Consider the following 21,416-nt stretch of genomic DNA (forward strand, 5'->3'; position numbering starts at 1 on the left):
TTTATATCGATCTATTTAAAATGCCGGCGGACTTGTGCGGAAAGTGACTCTTATGTTGGGATAAATGACAACTTATTTTAATAAAGTATAAGTGATAGTAATGGTTATATTGTTACTGATATTTAAAAATGAGTATTTGTTGAATGTAAGCAACTTGTGCTTGGTTAAAATTTTTTATATTATTTTATTAAAGAAAAAAACCTTTTGAAATCCAGAAATCAAATATGATAAAACAGGCTTTTGAATTGTATCTCGTAATCACGATTACATTCAATTCATGCCCACCACAAAAAACATGAGAGCTTTGAAAATTACATGTACATATATATATATATATATATATATATATATATATATATATATATATATATATATATATATATATATATATGCTATGATAAATCATATTTATATGTATTTTCATATACGCAGCCTGCTGTCATTATAAAGATCGCATTATTTTACAGCGTTGCTGGGTGGATTACTTGTGAATTACATGACAAAAAATGCAATCAGTAACGTAATCTCATAGATTACATTTTCGGGTAATCTAATCTGATTACTTTTGGATTACTTTCAACCTAATTCTATTTAATTTTACGTCACATGCATTTGAGTAGGATAATTCTTTTAGCAGAAAAGTACAAAGAGGAAGAAAATGCATTCCATTCGTCTTTACTAACCAAAAGAGCATTAAACGAATGAAATAAATATTAAATTGAACAGCAATGACAGTGCATGGCCAAAGTTATAATTTAAAGCTCATTTTATGTGCATAAAACAATAGAAGAATTACGAAAAACAACAATTCTTTCCTATGTCATGCTTCACAGGGTTAACGTCAACTTACCCACGCAGTTGATGCCGGTGTAGTCCAGGTTATAGCCAAACGGACACTCGCAGCGGAACGAGCCGTCGGTATTGATGCACAAGCCGTTACTGCAGATTCCCGGGTTTTCCACACACTCATTCATGTCTGTGCAGGCAGAGAGGAAGTTATATTCGGGTCAGAGGAGAGAGGATCACAGAGATGAGCTTTTCATGACAGGATTTCGGGGGGTTTTCTCACCTTCACGTCCCATGTCTCCAGGTCTCGGGACGGCTTCATGGCCGTAGGGACACAGAGTCTCAAACGCAGCTGCCGTTGGAGAGAGAATGGAGAAAAGATGTCAAACTCACAGAAGATAGAACACAGACATACCGTTTGGAGGAATCACCTATACATACAAGTGTTTTTTTGTAGAAAATGTTTTTTTATTTATTTGTAAAAACAACATGAACTCAAAAGATTACATGTCTATGAAGATTTTTTCATATTGCAAATTATCACCTCGAGTAACCGTTTTGACCAACACTATTTACACATTTTTATCTAAAAGTTACTCATAATTAACTGAAAGAAGAGGTTTAGTATTTGCTAGATTAATAAATACTATAAAGTTCATTTGGTATCTTTGGAGTGCAGGGTTTGGAAAAAGGGGGGCATGGCTAATCCAACAGCTAATATCACTTACAGCATGAATATTATGACCTTCACTGACACTAATGTCTTCAGTATGTCCCTATTTTTTAGATCGCTAGGTAATGTGTGTGTGTGTGTGTGTGTGTGTGTGTGTGTGTGCGAGAGACAAAATTTACTAGTAATTCAAGTTTAATCTGACTAAACATTTGCATTTATTTTTATAGATTTATGCATTTAAATTTCATAACAAAATTCCATTAAATTTAACTGAGTAATCTTTAACAAAATAAAATGCTAAATATTTGAAGTACGGCTGTCAGATGATTAATCGCATATATTTTGTTGCAGTTAATCGCGATTAAGCGCATATGTTTTGTTGTAGTTAAGCGCGATTAATCGCATATGTTTTGTTGTAGTTTATTGTGATTAATCGCATATGTTTTGTTGTAGTTAATTGTGATTAATCGCATATGTTTTGTTGTAGTTAATTGTGATTAAGCGCATATGTTTAGTTGTAGTTAACTGTGATTAATCGCATATGTTTTGTTGTAGTTAATCGCGATTAAGCGCATATGTTTTGTTGTAGTTAAGCGCGATTAATCGCATATGTTTTGTTGTAGTTAATTGTGATTAATCGCATATGTTTTGTTGTAGTTAATCGCGATTAAGCGCATATGTTTTGTTGTAGTTAAGCGCGATTAATCGCATATGTTTTGTTGTAGTTAATTGTGATTAATCGCATATGTTTTGTTGTAGTTAATTGTGATTAATCGCATATGTTTTGTTGCAGTTAATCGCGATTAAGCGCATATGTTTTGTTGTAGTTAATTGTGATTAATCGCATATGTTTTGTTGCAGTTAATCGCGATTAAGCGCATATGTTTTGTTGTAGTTAAGCGCGATTAATCGCATATGTTTTGTTGTAGTTAATTGTGATTAATCGCATATGTTTTGTTGTAGTTAATCGCGATTAAGCGCATATGTTTTGTTGTAGTTAATCGCGATTAATCGCATATGTTTTGTTGTAGTTAATCGTGATTAATCGCATATGTTTTGTTGTAGTTAATTGTGATTAATCGCATATGTTTTGTTGTAGTTAATTGTGATTAATCGCATATGTTTTGTTGTAGTTAATTGTGATTAATCGCATATGTTTTGTTGTAGTTAATCGTGATTAAGCGCATATGTTTTGTTGTAGTTAATCGTGATTAATCGCATATGTTTTGTTGCAGTTAATCGCGATTAAGCGCATATGTTCCGTTGTAGTTAATCGTGATTAATCGCATATGTTTTGTTGTAGTTAATCGTGATTAATCGCATATGTTCCGTTGCAGTCAATCGTGATTAATCGCATATGGTTTGTTGTAGTTAATCGCGATTAAGCGCATATGTTTTGTTGTAGGTAATCGCGATTAAGCGCATATGGTCCGTTGTAGTTAATCGCGATTAATCGCATATGTTTCGTTGTAGTTAATCGAGATTAATCGCGTATGTTTTGTTGTAGTTAATCGTGATTAATCGCATATGTTCCGTTGTAGTTAATCGTGGTTAATCGCATATGTTTTGTTGTAGTTAATTGTGATTAATCGCATATGTTCCGTTGCAGTCAATCGTGATTAATCGCATATGGTTTGTTGTAGTTAATTGTGATTAATCGCATATGTTCCGTTGCAGTCAATCGTGATTAACCGCATATGTTTTGTTGTAGTTAATTGTGATTAATCGCATATGTTTTGTTGTAGTTAATTGTGATTAATCGCATATGTTCCGTTGCAGTCAATCGTGATTAAGCGCATATGGTTTGTTGTATTTAATCGCGATTAATCGCATATGTTTTGTTGTAGTTAATTGTGATTAATCGCATATGTTCCGTTGCAGTCAATCGTGATTAATCGCATATGTTTTGTTGTAGTTAATTGTGATTAATCGCATATGTTTTGTTGTAGTTAATTGTGATTAATCGCATATGTTCCGTTGCAGTTAATCGCGATTAAGCGCATATGGTTTGTTGTAATCGCGATTAATCGCATATGTTTTGTTGTAGTTAATTGTGATTAATCGCATATGTTCCGTTGCAGTCAATCGTGATTAATCGCATATGTTTTGTTGTAGTTAATTGTGATTAATCGCATATGTTTTGTTGCAGTTAATCGCGATTAAGCGCATATGTTTTGTTGTAGTTTATTGTGATTAATCGCATATGTTTTGTTGTAGTTAATTGTGATTAATCGCATATGTTTTGTTGTAGTTAATTGTGATTAATCGCATATGTTTTGTTGCAGTTAATCGCGATTAAGCGCATATGTTTAGTTGTAGTTAAGCGCGATTAATCGCATATGTTTTGTTGTAGTTTATTGTGATTAATCGCATATGTTTTGTTGTAGTTAATTGTGATTAATCGCATATGTTTTGTTGCAGTTAATCGTGATTAAGCGCATATGCTTTGTTGTAGTTAAGCGTGATTAATCGCATGTGTTTTGTTGCAGTTAATCGCGATTAAGCGCATATGTTTTGTTGTAGTCAAGCGCGATTAATCGCATATGTTTTGTTGTAGTTAATCGCGATTAAGCGCATATGGTTTGTTGTAGTTAATCGCGATTTAAGCGCATATGGTTTGTTGTAGTTAATCGCGATTAATCGCATATGTTTTGTTGTAGTTAATCGCGATTAATCGCATATGTTTTGTTGTAGTTAATTGTGATTAATCGCATATGTTTTGTTGTAGTCAAGCGCGATTAATCGCATATGTTTTGTTGTAGTTAATCGCGATTAAGCGCATATGGTTTGTTGTAGTTAATCGCGATTAAGCGCATATGGTTTGTTGTATTTAATCGCGATTAATCGCATATGTTTTGTTGTAGGTAATCGCGATTAAGCGCATATGGTCCGTTGTAGTTAATCGCGATTAATCGCATATGTTTCGTTGTAGTTAATCGCGATTATTCGCGTATGTTTTGTTGTAGTTAATCGTGATTAATCGCATATGTTTTGTTGCAGTCAACCGTGATTAATCGCATATGTTTTGTTGCAGTTAATCGCGATTAAGCGCGTATGTTTTGTTGTAGTTAAGCGTGATTAATCGCATATGTTTTGTTGTAGTTAAGCGCGATCAATCACATTTTTTTGTTGTAGTTAATCACGATTAAGCGCATATGTTTTGTTGTAGTTAATTGCGATTAATCACATATGTTTTGTTGTAGTTAATTGTGATTAATTGCATATGTTTTGTTGTAGTTAATCGTGATTAATCGCATATGTTCCGTTGTAGTTAATCGTGATTAATCGCATATGTTTTGTTGTAGTTAATTGTGATTAATCGCATATGTTCCGTTGCAGCTAATCGTGATTAATCGCATATGTTTTGTTGTAGTTAATTGTGATTAATCGCATATGTTTTGTTGCAGTTAAGCGATTAAGCGCATATGTTTTGTTGTAGTTAAGCGCGATTAATCGCATATGTTTTGTTGTAGTTAATTGTGATTAATCGCATATGTTTTGTTGTAGTTAATTGTGATTAATCGCATATGTTTTGTTGTAGTAAATTGTGATTAATCGCATATGTTTTGTTGCAGTTAATCGTGATTAAGCGCATATGTTTTGTTGTAGTTAAGCGTGATTAATCGCATGTGTTTTGTTGCAGTTAATCGCGATTAAGCGCATATGTTTTGTTGTAGTCAAGCGCGATTAATCGCATATGTTTTGTTGTAGTTAATCGCGATTAAGCGCATATGGTTTGTTGTATTTAATCGCGATTAATCGCACATGTTTTGTTGTAGGTAATCGCGATTAAGCGCATATGGTCCGTTGTAGTTAATCGCGATTAATCGCATATGTTTCGTTGTAGTTAATCGCGATTATTCGCGTATGTTTTGTTGTAGTTAATCGTGATTAATCGCATATGTTTTGTTGCAGTCAATCGTGATTAATCGCATATGTTTTGTTGCAGTTAATCGCGATTAAGCGCGTATGTTTTGTTGTAGTTAAGCGTGATTAATCGCATATGTTTTGTTGTAGTTAAGCGCGATCAATCACATTTTTTGTTGTAGTTAATCGCGATTAAGCGCATATGTTTGTTGTTTGTAGTTACGCGTGATTAATCAAATTTTTTGTTGTAGTTAAGCGTGATTAAGCGCATATGTTTGTTGTTTGTAGTTAAGCGCAATTAATTGTTTTTTTTTGTAGTTAATCACAGATTTTGTTGTATGTAATCACGATTAATTGCAGATTGTGAAGATGATGAAATTTGACACTATATACCTTTTTTTCCTGTCAAAATGCATTTATTTCCATCTTAGGAAAGAAAGCAAAACAATACGTAACAATATCATGCATCGTTAATATTTTCCAAACAAAGCCTTTCACGATATAAACATAGAAATGCACTAAAATATCACCTATTCAAGTAACCCAAAGCTGCGTTCATGATTTTCAGCAGAGCAGCGAAGCCAGTGCCGAACGACGAATCTCAGTTGCATTTGCGTCTGAGATGTCAATCCGCGCATCTTATCACGTGCTTGTTGAGCGCGTTACCGCGGAGACGTAGCGCATGTGGAGGCTTCACAAGGAGACCTGACTGGAGTCACTCAGCACGCCCTGGATTCAAATTCGCGACTCCTGCGGTGATAGTCAGCTTATGCTGTATTAACGGTAAATGCGTTAATCGCGATTAAGAAAATGTAACGTGTTAAACTTTAACCGCATGCGTTTAACGCATTAATTTCCGACAGCTCTAATTTTACTCATTACTCAGTTTTATAAATTTCATTTGTTTAAAGAATTACACAATAAAACTTTTATGGAATTTTGTTATGATATTTAAAAATGCGTAAATATTAAAAATAGGCTTATATATATATATATATATACAAATACACACATACGTACATATTTTAATGGGGGACATTCTCGATTTAATAAATAATAATAATAAAGTAATTTAGTTTTAATAAAAAAAAAATGCAAATGTTACGTTTTCTTTCAGGTGTGGTTTAATGTTAGTTTAAATACAATAGAAGTCTACAGTACGTGCCCATTTAAATCAGTAAGGAAATGCGTGTGACTCACTCTCTCTCTCTCGCGGGCACAGCTCACAGGGGTCGCCCCACCCCTCACCCGGCAGCAGACTGCAGCAGCATTTGGCTTTGGTGGTGTTCAGTGGTTTGGGCACGGTGCATTTACCAGCTTCAAACCGTGTGAAACAGAAGCTCTCGCGCGTATCTGACGGCAAAACAGATTCAAAACACTGTTAATAAAAACTACTAATATAGCTTTTGCAAAATCAGAATTCCGATAGCTTAGAAATCTATTAGCACATGACTCGTAATGTGACTTCAATTATCAATGTAGGGTGGGATTTAATATAATTAGTGCCACCAAGAGGTCTGAATGCTGATCGATTAGAGAGAGTGTTTTACCGAAACATCGGCGGCCGTTGTCCGACAGCACAAACCCGGGCTGGCAGATGCACTGGAAGCTGCCCGGCGTGTTTTTACACGTGCCAAACTGACAGATGTTCGGCTCCACATTGCACTCGTTGATATCTGTGGAGGATAAATAGGTCAAAATAAGCAGCATTGGGACCCCATCGACAGATGCACTGGGTCACCATTGAGTTTTTGTTTGTTTATATGTGATAGTGGGTGAATAAAATGTCATTTCTGTTGCTCAGATTTAGTCTGATGTTGACTGTGACTTTTAACCGCTGCAATATGGTTTTGGATAAACAGCACAAAGTCTTACCGACACATTTGTCGTTTTGTACTTCGTATCCAGGTGGACAGATGCATCGGAACGAGCCGTCCAGATTCTGGCAGGTTCCAGGTTGACAGGTGCCCGGCAGCATCACACATTCATTGATATCTGAAGAGTTACAAACACTCACGCTTATAACATTTAACGGGGAAACGCTGCAAGCTAATATTAAACTATAAAGTGCGTAAACTACACTATAGGCTTTACAAACCCATTATACAGTCAAGATGCCCTTTATAAATCATTAAATCTATATTTATAGTGATGTTTATATAAAATATACATATATTTACATATATATCTCTCTAATATATCTAACTAATAAACAAAGTGATAAATGATCCAGAGCAATATCAATAATATTTATATATAATAATGTAGTTTAATAAAATAATGATAAATGACAATATTTGGTGACACTTTTCAATAAGGTTTCATGTTAACATTATTTAATGCTTTAGATCATGAACTAACAAAAACATTAATGAATGCTGTAAAATATATTGTTCATTGTTAATGTTATTTTTGTTAATGTTAGTTAATAAAAAAACAAATAATATGGAAAAAACGCAAAAAAATCGAAATATTTGCAGTTATTCAAATTAAACCATTATAATAATCATACTAATTTAATGATAAATAGCAATAAATATTTGTATTTATCTAAAATTTAAATATAATTTAAAACATTATAAAATGTAGTTATTTTACCTCATTAGAAAAGTATTAATAAAAAGCAATATTTATATTTACACAACAAATACAATGTAAAAATTACTCTAATATTTCTAATTAAATCATAAAATATAGTGATGAACCAATATATTTGAATATATTAAAAATAACAATAATAATAATCTTACTAATTCAATAAACTGTGATAAATATCAATGTTTACTGTATGTATAAGTATTTGTATCTATTTAAAATTAAATTTAAATTGCTATAAAACTTTATATTTACATTATATGTATTATATTATTACTTTGTTTTAACAAATAAAACAGAAATACTAATCTAATATATTTAATAAAATCACAAAAAATTTGAATGAACGTCAATAATTATGTAAAATGTGTTATTTGCAGTTATATAAAATGTATGACATATATGCTAATGAAGTTATAAAACTTAAAATAATTCAACTTACTAATTTAAAAAAAACTGATAAATAGCAAAATTTCCTGTGTATATATATATATATATAAATATTTTTTCTATATAAAATGTTATCCAACTTAAACAATTTTACATAATTAAAAAACAATAATAAACATCAATATTTATGTTATTTTTAATTTGCACAGTAAATACAACAAATTAAATGGAAAACTAATCTAATATATTTAATAAAACCATAAAATATAGTGATGAACAGCAATAATTATGTTAAATATGTTAAAATATTTGCAGTTATATAAAATGAAAAGAAATCAAAGCTAAAAAGTTTTTAAACAAACTTACTAACTGTGATAATAGCAATATCTATATGAAATGAAAATAAAATCTAAAACATCATAAAACGTAAACTATTTAACCTAATAACAAAAATAAAGAGGAATTTTATATATATATATATATAATATAATATATATATATATATATATATTTATATATATATATACATACATATTTGTATATTTAATTATATATATATATATATATATATATATATATGTGTGTATATATATATATATATATATATATATATATAAATATAAAAACTAATATTTATTTATATATATAAAATGTACATTTTAATATTTATTTATATAAATTTTTATATTTATTTTGCAAGTCCAAAAAGAAAAGAAATCCTTCTTTTTCCTCAGTCACAAGAAATCAATTGTATGGATGTTTACGTGTATAATTAAACTTAAAGTAATGGCGAATCTATGAAACACTTTCTGTTTCAAGAAAAAAAGGACGTGGATCAATAGAAGGTTTTAGAAATCAATGGTGAGGATAATATACCATTTAACAGGGTTCAGAAGGGGATTATAGATCTACAGTTACAGATACAAGGTTTAGTATATTTCCTAATGACGGTCAGATCTTACCGACGCAGTTCTTGCCATCTGGTGTGAGATTATATCCATCTGTACACAAACACTTAAAGGAACCAATGCTGTTGATACACTGTCCGTTTCTGCACACCTGACCGGCATGCACACTGCACTCGTCAATATCTGTGTGAAGACAATGTCAGACAAACCTTAAGATTATATTAAACTGGACAAGTATAAAAATATGAATATAGTAAACGTAATCATGCATGTTTAACACTAGCTACAGACCACCAATAGTAGATAATCTTACCCATGCAGTCATTATTATGTGTGAGCTCGAACCCGGGGAAGCACAAACAGTTATAAGATCCCACTGTGTTCTTGCAGGTACCGTTTCCACATGGCTGTCGGTCGCACTCGTCAACATCTGCCAGAGAGAATGACATATAAAGTTTACATTTAAATGCATTCAATTCAAAGTCTGAAATGTTTTTGCTGGTTTTGTTAGCGACAGATACTCACCCATACACATGGTCAGGTCTGGTGTGGTCTTGAAGCCGTTGTGGCACAGGCAACGATAACTGCCCTGCGTATCGATACATTCTCCATGACTGCAAACGTTCGGGATCTCCTGACACTCGTTACGATCTGAGGAACGTAGATGAATGTTCAGACCAACATATCGACAATCATTGTAGCTTCAGACCCGTTTGACAGATATGCTTTTGTTGCCATTTGTGGGGAAATTCTTATGATGCTTAAACACTCTGCAGTGCTGAAGTCTCTTCATATGTTTGTTGACACGCAGGATTTAATAAAGGATAATTAGACTTGTTCCAGTCGTGAATTTCCGGTCATGCTTTTAATTCAATATAATTCACTCATTCAAAACGTAGATGACGCCATCTACTGGTGAAAAGGTGTAATTCGCAGAAATGTTCAAAGAACAAATCTGAATGAATCTTTTTGGGGAACGGATTCAAGAGTTAATGAGATGAATCATAAACACCACCACTAGTGACCGACTCTCTCACCGGCTGCGCTGCTTGTAAGGTTTGATGAGGCGCGCTGACTGCCCCCTGCTGACGCGGCTCGGAAAATTTACAGAATTTACGCCCGGCTCAGAAGGCATGATTAATTGTGTTAGGGTTAATTAACAAAATATAATTAATCACACTATCCCAACAAATCCCATTAACCATTTACAGTGCTGTGGAAAAAGTAAGTGAACCCCATAGGCGAATTATTCAACAACAGCTAATTAGAGTCAGGAGTTGGCAAACCTGGCATCCAATTAATGAGACGAGATTGTAGGCGTGGGTTAGAGCTACTTTGACTTATAAAAAGCACTCAAACATCTTTAGTTTGCTATTCACAAGAAGCATCTGCTGACGTGGACCATGCCACACAAACGAGATCTTAGAAGACCTACGATCAAGAACTGTTGTTTTACATAAAGCTGGAAAGTGTTACAAAGTGTTCATCAGTCCACAGTTGGACAAACGGTCTATAAATGGAGACGATTTAGTACTATAGGTACTCACTAGAAGTGGCCGTTAGATATTCATCTGTCCACAGTTAGACAAACTATCTATAAATGGAGATGATTTAGTACTATAGGTACTCTCACTAGAAGTGGCCGTTAGATATTCATGTGTCCACAGTTAGACAAACTGTCTATAAATGGGGATGATTTAGTACTATAGGTACTCTCACTAGAAGTGGCCGTTAGATATTCATCAGTCCACAGTTAGACAAAATGTCTATAAATGGAGATGATTTAGTACTATAGGTACTCTCACTAGAAGTGGCCGTTAGATATTCATCTGTCCACAGTTAGACAAACTGTCTATAAATGGAGATGATTTAGTACTATAGGTACTCTCACTAGAAGTGGCCGTTAGATATTCATCTGTCCACAGTTAGACAAACTGTCTATAAATGGAGATGATTTAGTACTATAGGTACTCTCACTAGAAGTGGCCGTTCAGCCAAAATGGCTCAAAGGGAACACTGCAGAATGCTCAACGAGGTAAAAAAGAGCCCTAGAGTGACAGATAAAGACGTCAAGGAATCATCTGAACTGGTGAACATCTCTGTTCATGAGTCTACTGTACAGAAAACATTAAACAGGTATGGTGTTCATGGCAGGACATCATGAAGAAAGCCGCTGCTTTCCAACAAAAACATTGCTGCACACCTGAATTTCCAAAGACCACCTTGACACTTAATTCCCAAGTTTATCAAGATATCCTACAGGATAATGTTACTGTGCACCAGCTGAAGCTCAGTAGAAGTTGGGTGATGTAGCAGGAACTGACTACAGAATGTCTTTCAAAAAGAGAAAATCCACATTTTGGAGTGTCCCATCAGAGCCCAGACCTTAACCCAATAAATCAATTGCAGGGGACCGACTCACCCACACAAGCACCACTGGGAGAGAGCTTAAATCCATCCGAACATTCGCAACGATAGCTGCCGGGGATGTTGAAACACTTGGCGTTACGTTGGCAGAGGTTGTCGCCACTGGTGCACTCGTCGATATCTGAAGGGAATAAATGAGTGCGCAAACAAGCGTCGCATTAGTCAAGAAATCCGTATACATATTTCATCAAATTAAAAAAATATACAAATACAGTTGAAGTGTTAATACCTTCACATATGAGCAGGATGTTGTTATAGCTGAAACCCATGGGACATTCGCATCGGAAACTTCCGATCTGGTTGATGCACACTCCGTTAGCGCAGATACCTGGAATCTCGCGACACTCGTCGATATCTGAGGCGTCGCACACAAACATTTGTAAGTGACCCGTTCATATGAAACCACTCATGTAGCCTGTTACGCTATGTTTAGTTGACTCACCAACTGGTTTTCCAGTGTGAATGTCGATAATAAAACCAGGAGCCTGATTTCCGCACAAGAGTTGGTACGCGGCTGCAACAGAGAGTAATAACGATTTTCTCGTTTTATGAGTGAGGCCCAACATGTGTAAAACGGTCAAGCCAAGCAATTCAAATTTAAAACAGTAATTGAAAGAGTTCCTCACAGGTAGCAGGAGTCGGACACGCCTCACAGGGCCTGTTCCAGGCTTTGCCGACGTTATACGCACAACAGCACATTTTCTTCGTCATATTAAAGGATAGCTCGTTTTCACAGGTGTCGTTATAGTTCCGATAGCACACGCTCTTTCTCATATCTGCACAAAATACACATTAACTCAAAGAGGCCTGTGATCTAGTGTCAGTACAGCAGATTACCCTAGTAAAGCAGGGTTAGCGAGGGTCTTACCCATGCAGTTGTTTCCACCATTGACCTGCATGTACTCTGGCGGACAGACGCAGGTGTAGTTACCCAGCGTGTTGTAGCATGTTCCGGGTCCACAGATGCCGATGTGCGCCGTGCACTCGTCAATATCTGTGTGCGAGAAGTTAATTCAATATTTAAAAATCAGATACAACTGGTGGAATTGGTCCCATGTTAAGAGCGAATATCAGTAAGTGTTGAGCACAAGGGTAACTTAAGAAAGGCTTCCATTAAAGTTAGCATAAACGGCATTCGCTACCCATTGTACACCTGTAATATGACTTATTTTGGAGTGAAACATGATATGTAGTGAGAAACATTTGGGTGCACTATAGGGCTGGGCATTAGGACGATGTTATCGGATATCAACGATGTCTTACAAAGATCCCGATTGCAATTAAAGGGAATTATTGAGATAAAGCGAGTCATTTTCTAATTTGTTGGAGTTTCTTGTTGCTCTGAGCTGTCGGGGTCTCTTGTCTTACCTTCACAGATGCGGGTCTCATCATTGAGGTAGTACCCGGCCGGACATTCACACTGGAAACTGCCAAACGTGTTGACGCAGTTTCCTCCCTGACACAACCCGGGCAGCTCTTGACATTCATCTATATCTGAGTGTCGGACAGAGACAGAGGGCAATCATTAATACACACACCAGAGCGCCGCACACCATCACGAATGGTTTTGTCCTTACCCTCCAGGATGACGGTGATGGGGTTCGGCCGGAAACCCTCTCCCCCAGGACACAGGGTTTTGTATTCGGCTGTAAAGAGACAAAATTCATCATAGTGTCAGTGAAGTGTGACTTCCATGACATCAGGAGAAGCCCTTAAGCAATGCCAACCCATAAAATCCTCGATTTCAGCAAAAGTCCGGGAGTTTTTGTTTTCATGGTAAAATGCCTTTGTCTGGTATTTTACAAACAACAGGAACAAAACAAAGTCTATAAATGGAGATGATTTAGTACTATAGGTACTCTCTCTAGAAGTGGCCGTTAGATATTCATCTGTCCACAGTTAGACAAACTGTCTATAAATGGAGATGATTTAGTACTATAGGTACTTTCTCTAGAAGTGGCCGTTAGATATTCATCTGTCCACAGTTAGACAAACTGTCTATAAATGGAGATGATTTAGTACTATAGGTACTCTCACTAGAAGTGTTCGTTAGATATTCATCTGTTCACAGTTAGACAAACTGTCTATAAATGGAGGTGATTTAGTACTATAGGTACTCTCACTAGAAGTGGCTGTTAGATATTCATCTGTCCACAGTGAGACAAACTCATAAATGGAGATGATTTAGTACTATATGTACTCTCACTAGAAGTGGCTGTTAGATATTCATCTGTCCACAGTTAGACAAACTGTCTATACATGGAGATGATTTAGTACTATAGGTACTCTCACTAGAAGTGGCCATTTTAAACATTGGAGTATTTTTGTCTTATTTTCCAGTAAAAATATCGAAATACCCGTAAAACAAGGAAAAATGATTGAGAGGCAGAATGGCAAAACGATATTAAGTCTTGTTCTTGGAGAAATCCAACAAAATTTGGTGCGATTCATGCTTAAAACAAGAAAAAACTATTTGCCAATGGGGGAAGGAAAATAAACTTGCTATCCCTTTGAATCAAGTTTTTTGTAACTCCACTTACTAAATTTGGTTAGATTTCTCTGAAAACAAGATTTTGTATCTCATCATCTTGCTTTGTCATTTTGATAAAAGTACATTTATCTTGTTTTAAAGAGGTTTAGATATTTTTACTGGAAAACTAGACAAATACTCTAAGAAAATTATTTTTGGCAGTGAAGCGACTGAGGCCACATCCACTCTGTTTAAGTTTGAAAACTCCATTTTTAGTTTCTTAACGTCATCGTTCCCCAAACTAGACGGTGTCCTAGTGTAGATGAGAGGCAGGGCTGGACTGGGAAGAGAAATCGGCCCGGGATTTTACATAGCAACTGGCCCAGTATGTTGTTGAGCGGGTGGGGGGCGGTTGCGGTCCATTCTGCACGTATCGTGGCCGACATACCGGCACGCTCGGTTCTCCCGATGGCCAGTCCTCCCCTGATCGGCCCCAAAGTGCGTCGGTCCACCGGGAAAATGCCCAGTTACCAGTCCGGCCATGATGAGAGGCATAAATGGGTTTTCAACCAAAAGCATATTGGTGTGGATGTGGCCAAAGACCAAGCATATTAACTCGATATATCGTCAAGGCCGATTAATCTGACATTTGTGGCCATTTCGAGATTACGATAACCGTGCCAAGTAGCTTTCCCATGTGTCAATTCCAAAATATACTGTTTTATAACAGTTTTGTCGATGGATAACACACATGTTCTGTTTACAATCTTTATAAATCCATTTTGAGACACTATTGCAAGAATACAATATTTTCAGTCATTTCCTTCAGCTAATGATTATCCTTTAAAAAGTTGCATGGACAAACTTTCTTAAAGTTATAAAGGTAGCTATCCCCTTGAATATCGGCATAAAATCACCCCTCAGCCACAATACTATCTAGATATCGGCATCGGCCAAATCGTTCAAACACTTACTCAGAATTAAGGTTAAAATACTGAATGTAAATGATTCAAGCATTGTTTGATCCTCTCAGAATCTGCTAGCCTCGACAACCTACAGTATATAGTAGTATGCATTTAAAGTATTTTAGGGTTGTTGGAACTTTGGGCTTGTGGTTATTGCTCCAACACATTGAAACTGACAATGCAAGTTTGTCACAATCCCATTCCAACCTTTTCTTTTGTACCTTTTGATAACAATGTTTAAAAAGATCAAAACGTTGCATACTTGAATTGAGGAGAGGGCAGAGTTCACAGGGGTTGCCCCAGGCTCCACCCAGAGAGCAACAACAGGATGCGCGGGTCACGCCCACTCCGATCTCAGCGCTGCAGGAGATCCCGCCGTCTCCGCGGTCCAGAGTGTCCAGGAAACAGTTTCCAACACGCGTGTCTGTCGGAGGAAGAGAACCCGCTTACATATTACAGCTAGTTAACTTCAAAAAATATAGTCAAATAAGTCGTGGGATAACGCTAAATTAGTGGCAAAACGCAATAAGGGGCCTTTCAGACTGAATGTGTTCTTGCACTGAAACAAACTAGATGCAATGCATTGAACAGAACTCTAGTTTCAAGAGTATTTTTTGGACTTAGAATTGTTCTAGAGATTTTGACATTATTGTTTCTAGTTTCAGCATTATTTGCAGTACTTCAGACCTTTGTTTTGTTGGACAAGATTCCCACATTTGGTATTTGACCATTAAAAATCTGTAAAATTAAACTATTTTCACATGGAACCACATTGAGAGGCACATATCTATGAGATTTGAACACATAGGGTCTTAAAAATGAAGACACAAAAAGAAAAGTTTGTTCTGAACCATAATATAAAAGGATATTGGGATATATGTAATACTTCTAAAATTATAGGCACCACAACTTTGGAAAAACAACAGAAAAAAAGTGTGTTTTCCCATTTTTGGACTCACACAGTTCACAGATAATTCAACAAGTGGTGCTGAAGTCAACTGATATTTGAAATAGACCTACCTATCCATGTGTAAACAAACAATTATGATGCTACCCCCTTTCTATGGTTATTTGTTTGACCTCTAGTTTCGCTCCAAATTCATAGGCGCAAATTGACATTTTGAACCCACTTAACAAAATAATGGAGTACTCTGTTAATATCGATCCATAGCATTTAATAATTTGGATTTCATCATCTTTTGTCTTTATCTGTCACCAGTGAAACAATGCTGAAGTTTCCGGAGAAGTTTCTGAAGTTTGGTTGATTTAACGTGGAATAACCACATACTGCGTTTTGCTTTTGTAGAGCAGTGTATTACAGTAGATATAATCTAAAACAAGTGTACACAATAAAAGACATTTTCACTAGACTATAGGGTGTGAGTATGAAAACCTGACATGCACAATAAATGTATGAACCTGCCAGTGTTAACATTGGTCTGCAATTTATCAAATGTCTCCGTATCAGCCCTGTAGAGTACATACCGACACAGCCGACTCCTGTAGGGTTCAACTCAAAGTCTGGAGGGCAGTTACACAGATAGCTGCCGGGCAGATTCACACACAGACCGTTGATGCAGTTCACCGGGTCAAAACACTCGTTGATATCTGTGGAGATATAAAACAGCTGTGAAACAACAAGACAAATGGGAGTACAATTTCGATGGTAACGGACGTTGAGGGATGCACGCGTTGTCACCTGTGCAGTTTCCTCCACTGCGGTCCAGCTCGTATCCGTAGTCGCACACACAGCGGAACATCCCGGGCAGGTTCTGGCATGATCCGAACACGCAGATGTTCTGGAAGTTACACTCGTCGATGTCTGATGGATGACACAAGAGCGACGTTACAGTTGTGAGTTACCGTGAATGTGTGTGTGTGTGTGTGTGTGTGTGTGTGTGTGTGTGTGTGCACTGAAAATCGTGAGATATTAAGACTTGTTTTCAGAGAATGTGTTCAGTTTTTCCTTGTTTTATAGATGCTTAGATAGAAACATCTAAACACTGATTAAGTAAGTAATTGTTTTCAGTGTGTGTCTGTTGTTACCTTGGCAGGCTTTGCTGTCTTCAGTGGGGGTGAAGCCCATCTCACATTCACAGCGGTATCCGCCGGGGGCGTTCAAACACTGACCGTTTTCACACAGATTCACATTGTCGGCACACTCATCCATATCTAAAGAAAGAATGCAGGCGTGTTAACCCTTAAAGCTCAGATGGGGGCCCGCGAGAAAAAAGTCTTCAAAATATTAAAATCTCCAGTCTAGACCAACACAAAATAGGCTTTACTTTCCAATGCAAGCGGACATTATGACCAAAACTGAACAGGTGCTTTGAAATTTACAGACAAATCAGAAGTGTTCAGTTTTGATAGTTAATTAATAAAATGCACTGTACATATTATTGCAGTCAGTAAAAACATCAAACTGATCAAATATCCATGTGTCACATGTTGTTGGCAAGCCCTTGAAGAGTAAAATACAACCAGCCTATTAGTTTTACTCACAGACAAAAATATAGCAAGTAATAGCTAATTATATGTCTTCGACAATTATGTTGGTGTTGCTTATATGCCGCATTTTTGCTCATAACTTCATGTAAAAACGAGTCCACACACAAGATAATCAGATGTATAGATCACTAGATAATCCACATGAAGCACAATGTTACATATGGCCACCAGGAGATGGCGCCAAATACATGATACAGACACAATGATGCCTCAAATGACACCGAATGAAACTCATGAAGCACAATGTTACATATGGCCACCAGGAGATGGCGCCAAATACATGATACAGACTCAATGATGCCTCAAATGACACAGAATGAAACTCATGAAGCACAATGTTACATATGGCCACCAGGAGATGGCGCCAAATACATGATACAGACTCAATGGTGCCTTAAATGACACAGAATGAAACTCATGAAGCACAATGTTACATATGGCCACCAGGAGATGGTGCCAAATACATGATACAGACTCAATGGTGCCTTAAATGACACAGAATGAAACTCATGAAGCACAATGTTACATATGGCCACCAGGAGATGGCGCCAAATACATGATACAGACTCAATGATGCCTCAAATGACACAGAATGAAACTCATGAAGCACAATGTTACATATGGCCACCAGGAGATGGCGCCAAATAATGATACAGACTCGATGCCTCAAATGACACAGAATGAAACTCACGAAGCACAATGTTACATATGGCCACCAGGAGATGCCGCCAAATACATGATACAGATTCAATGATGCCTCAAATGACACAGAATGAAACTCATTCTGTGAAATCTCATGATTAAATCATGTCTGCATGCTATGCAAACCTTTAGTCATTGTTGTGTTTGCATGTGTAATTGGTTATTCTGTATGGTTATTATGTTTTATTTGTTTGGAGATGTTTTTGGACGCTATGATCAATTATATTTGTAATGTTATAACTTTTAATTGCTTTGTCGTATCAAGACAAACATTTTCTCAGATACAGTTGTCATGATTGGGAACAAAACTAAAGCAGTTTTTCAGAGCCACCTTATTTATACCCAGAGATATATAATGTAAAATAAGAAAATTAACAATAAAATATAACATTTTCGTGTGATTTGTCCAGCAGTTTCTTAGGCTGAGAGTCTCAGAATTGATCATAATATACATCATAATTCCTTTAAACAGACAACCAAATAATATACAGCAAAATGAATTCAATATCAAGGTTTTATATCTGAGACACTTCAATAAGAACTTCTCTCTTGGATAGATAAACTTCAGATTTCATATGATTTATTCATGCATGGCATGTCTAATCAGTTATCAATGATCAGTGAAAGAGGCTAAATCAAAGTTCCTCTCTAAAATAATTTCTGAAAACCCAAATGGACCCAAAGTACAGTTTAAGACTATTGATTTGGTGCTAAACCCTTCTTCGGTTGCCTGTCCTGATCCATCTCTTGAGACCTGTGAGAGTTTGCTTCCATTATTTGATGATAATAAAATCCAAGATATTAATTCTTCCATTAAGACCTTGAAATTTGAACCGCCGCTCCGTTATTTAACTTGCTTTCAACCAGTCTCTTCGGCCCAGCTTATCGATTTAGATTTAAAGGGGAAGTGTTCAAGTTGTAAGCGAGATGTTATTCATGCATGTTTTGAAACTGTGAGCTTGTAGGTGACTGCTATCGTTAATAGCGCTCTAGTAAATGGAGTAAGTACCTACTAGTTTTAAACTTGCAGTTGTGCACCCTCTGCTTAAGAAACCTCATCTCAATCCAACTGTACTCAATAACTACAGGCCTATTTCCAAATTGCCTTTCATTTCAAAGCTCTTGGAGAGAGTTGCGTATTCCCAGCTATAGTCTTATTTGCATTCTTTTAATATATTAGACATGTTCCGGTCTAGTCTGAATCTGTGCAGTTGAAGGTCACTAATGATATTTCACTTGACTCTGGATCATATGCAGTTTTGGTTTTATTGGATCATAATATTCTGTTAAATCATTTGGAGGGTGTGGCCCTGCAGTGGGTGACCCTCTTACTTGAGGGAGAGTGAGAGAGAGAGAGTGTGAGAGAGTGAGTGAGAATGTGAGTGAGAGAGAGAGAGTGTGAGAGTGAGTGAGAATGAGAGTGAGAATGAGAGAGAGCGAGTGAGTGAGAGAGAGTGAGAGAGAGTGTGAGAGTGTGAGAGTGTGAGAGAGTGAGAGAGTGAGAGAGAGTGAGAGAGTGTGAGAGAGGTGAGAGCGAGAGAGCGGCGAGAGAGTGAGAGCTAGCGTGAGAGAGAGAGAGAGAGAGAGCGCGAGCGAGAGAGTGAGAGAGAGTGAGAGTGAGAGAGGGAGAGAGCGAGCCTTCTCTGTGAGCATAGGGAATATTTCCTCTACATCAGCCCGTTTATCTTGTGGTGTGCCCCAGGGGTCCATTTTAGGGCCTTTACACTTCTCCCTCTATATGCTCCCCTTGGGCTCTGAAATATAATATTTCTTATCATTGCGACTGACGATTCCCAATTTAATTTACCTGTCAGACTAGACAGTAGCTGCCCTTATGAAGTGCTCTTCAAATGTCTTGAGGACATCAACTGCAATGGTTTGCCATCCAACATTTGAAGGCAAAACCGAAGTTATTATCTTAGGCTCTTCAAGGCCCCTCCTGCCCCTTCAAGCACAGTCAGGTTCTCTTTCTCCAACATTCAAAAGCATAAAATCTTGGGGTCATTTTTGACAAACAAATTAGTGATGTTATTAAGGGAGGTTTTATTGATCTAAGGTCTCTTGCCAAATTAAAACGGTTTCTCCCTCAAAAAGACCTAGAAACTGTGATCCATGCTCTTATTTAATCACGGCTCGATTATTGCAGTTCACTGTACATCGGTCTGCCTCAATCTGCTATATCTGTCTGCAGTTTGTTCAAAGTGCGATAGATCATATTTTCCCTGTATTACGTCTTTTCAAAGATGCACGAAGGGCGGCTGTGGCTCAGTTGGTAGAGCGGCTCGGCCACTAATCGCAGGGTTGGTGGTTTGATTCCCGGCCCACATGACTCCACATGCCGAAATGTCCTTGGGCAAGACACTGAACCCCAAGTTGCTCCCAATGGCAGGCTAGCACCTTACATAGCAGCTCTGCCGTCATTGGTGTGTGAATGTGTGTGTGAATGGGTGAATGAGTCACAGTGTAAAGCGCTTTTAATACCGCTAAATTTAAAAAGGTGCTATATAAGTGCAGACCATTTACCATATTAGCTTCTCTACACTGGCTGTCTATGTGTAAAAGGTCCTTTCTGGTCTCGCACCTAATTACATCAGTGACCTTCTGCACTCCAAGAATGCTCAGATCTGGTAATTGACTTTTTATCTTTTTTATATGTGCTTTATGAATAACGTTTGACTTGACTTGATTTACCAGAGCAGGTTAATCCATCTCCGTTGAATCCCTCTTTACAGGTGCAGCGATACGACCCCGGCGTGTTCATGCAGTCGGCGTTCGGGTTACAGTTGTGTTCCTCTGTGACGCACTCATCAACATCTGCCGCGATGCAACAAAACAAATAGTTTACAACAGAATTAATCTCACACTACTTTTGGATAAATGTTGACGCGATCTGTCAGACACTCACCGATGCATTTGATTCCGTCACCTTCCCAGCCGTCACGACAACGACATTTGAAGCTCCCGGGAACGTTGACGCAAGTGCCGTGCATGTTGCAGTTATGAGCGCCGATCTCACATTCATCAATATCTGTAAGAATATGCAAAAACAGTCAGTTATAGCTTATTAATATTACAGTCAGCTTGGATATTGTTTTTTTAAAGCTTTACTGTGGTTTGGAGTTTAT

At 36.8% G+C, this 21,416-nt stretch overlaps 1 protein-coding gene across 2 annotated transcripts in view; it reads right to left on the reverse strand.

Moving 5' to 3' along the window:
* LOC127641022 (fibrillin-2-like) overlaps positions 1-21,416 on the reverse strand; it is an 89,176-nt gene that overhangs the window by 10,978 nt on the left and 56,782 nt on the right. Inside the window, exons 32-52 of one of the 2 annotated variants that reach the window (XM_052123754.1) lie at positions 21,197-21,319; positions 20,983-21,105; positions 17,128-17,253; positions 16,781-16,903; positions 16,567-16,689; positions 15,344-15,505; positions 13,224-13,292; positions 13,015-13,140; positions 12,515-12,640; positions 12,273-12,422; positions 12,089-12,160; positions 11,876-12,001; positions 11,642-11,767; positions 9,745-9,870; positions 9,533-9,649; positions 9,274-9,402; positions 7,202-7,321; positions 6,877-7,002; positions 6,527-6,679; positions 1,070-1,138; positions 851-976 (exon numbers count right to left, since the gene is read on the reverse strand). In XM_052123754.1, the coding sequence (XP_051979714.1) occupies positions 851-976; positions 1,070-1,138; positions 6,527-6,679; positions 6,877-7,002; positions 7,202-7,321; positions 9,274-9,402; positions 9,533-9,649; positions 9,745-9,870; positions 11,642-11,767; positions 11,876-12,001; positions 12,089-12,160; positions 12,273-12,422; positions 12,515-12,640; positions 13,015-13,140; positions 13,224-13,292; positions 15,344-15,505; positions 16,567-16,689; positions 16,781-16,903; positions 17,128-17,253; positions 20,983-21,105; positions 21,197-21,319 (2,541 nt within the window). The remainder of the gene's footprint in view (positions 1-850; positions 977-1,069; positions 1,139-6,526; positions 6,680-6,876; positions 7,003-7,201; positions 7,322-9,273; positions 9,403-9,532; positions 9,650-9,744; positions 9,871-11,641; positions 11,768-11,875; positions 12,002-12,088; positions 12,161-12,272; positions 12,423-12,514; positions 12,641-13,014; positions 13,141-13,223; positions 13,293-15,343; positions 15,506-16,566; positions 16,690-16,780; positions 16,904-17,127; positions 17,254-20,982; positions 21,106-21,196; positions 21,320-21,416) is intronic. The other variant, XM_052123755.1, reaches the window with a different exon arrangement.

Source organism: Xyrauchen texanus, chromosome 50 (genome assembly GCF_025860055.1).
Source record: "Xyrauchen texanus isolate HMW12.3.18 chromosome 50, RBS_HiC_50CHRs, whole genome shotgun sequence".
NCBI lineage: Eukaryota > Metazoa > Chordata > Actinopteri > Cypriniformes > Catostomidae > Xyrauchen > Xyrauchen texanus.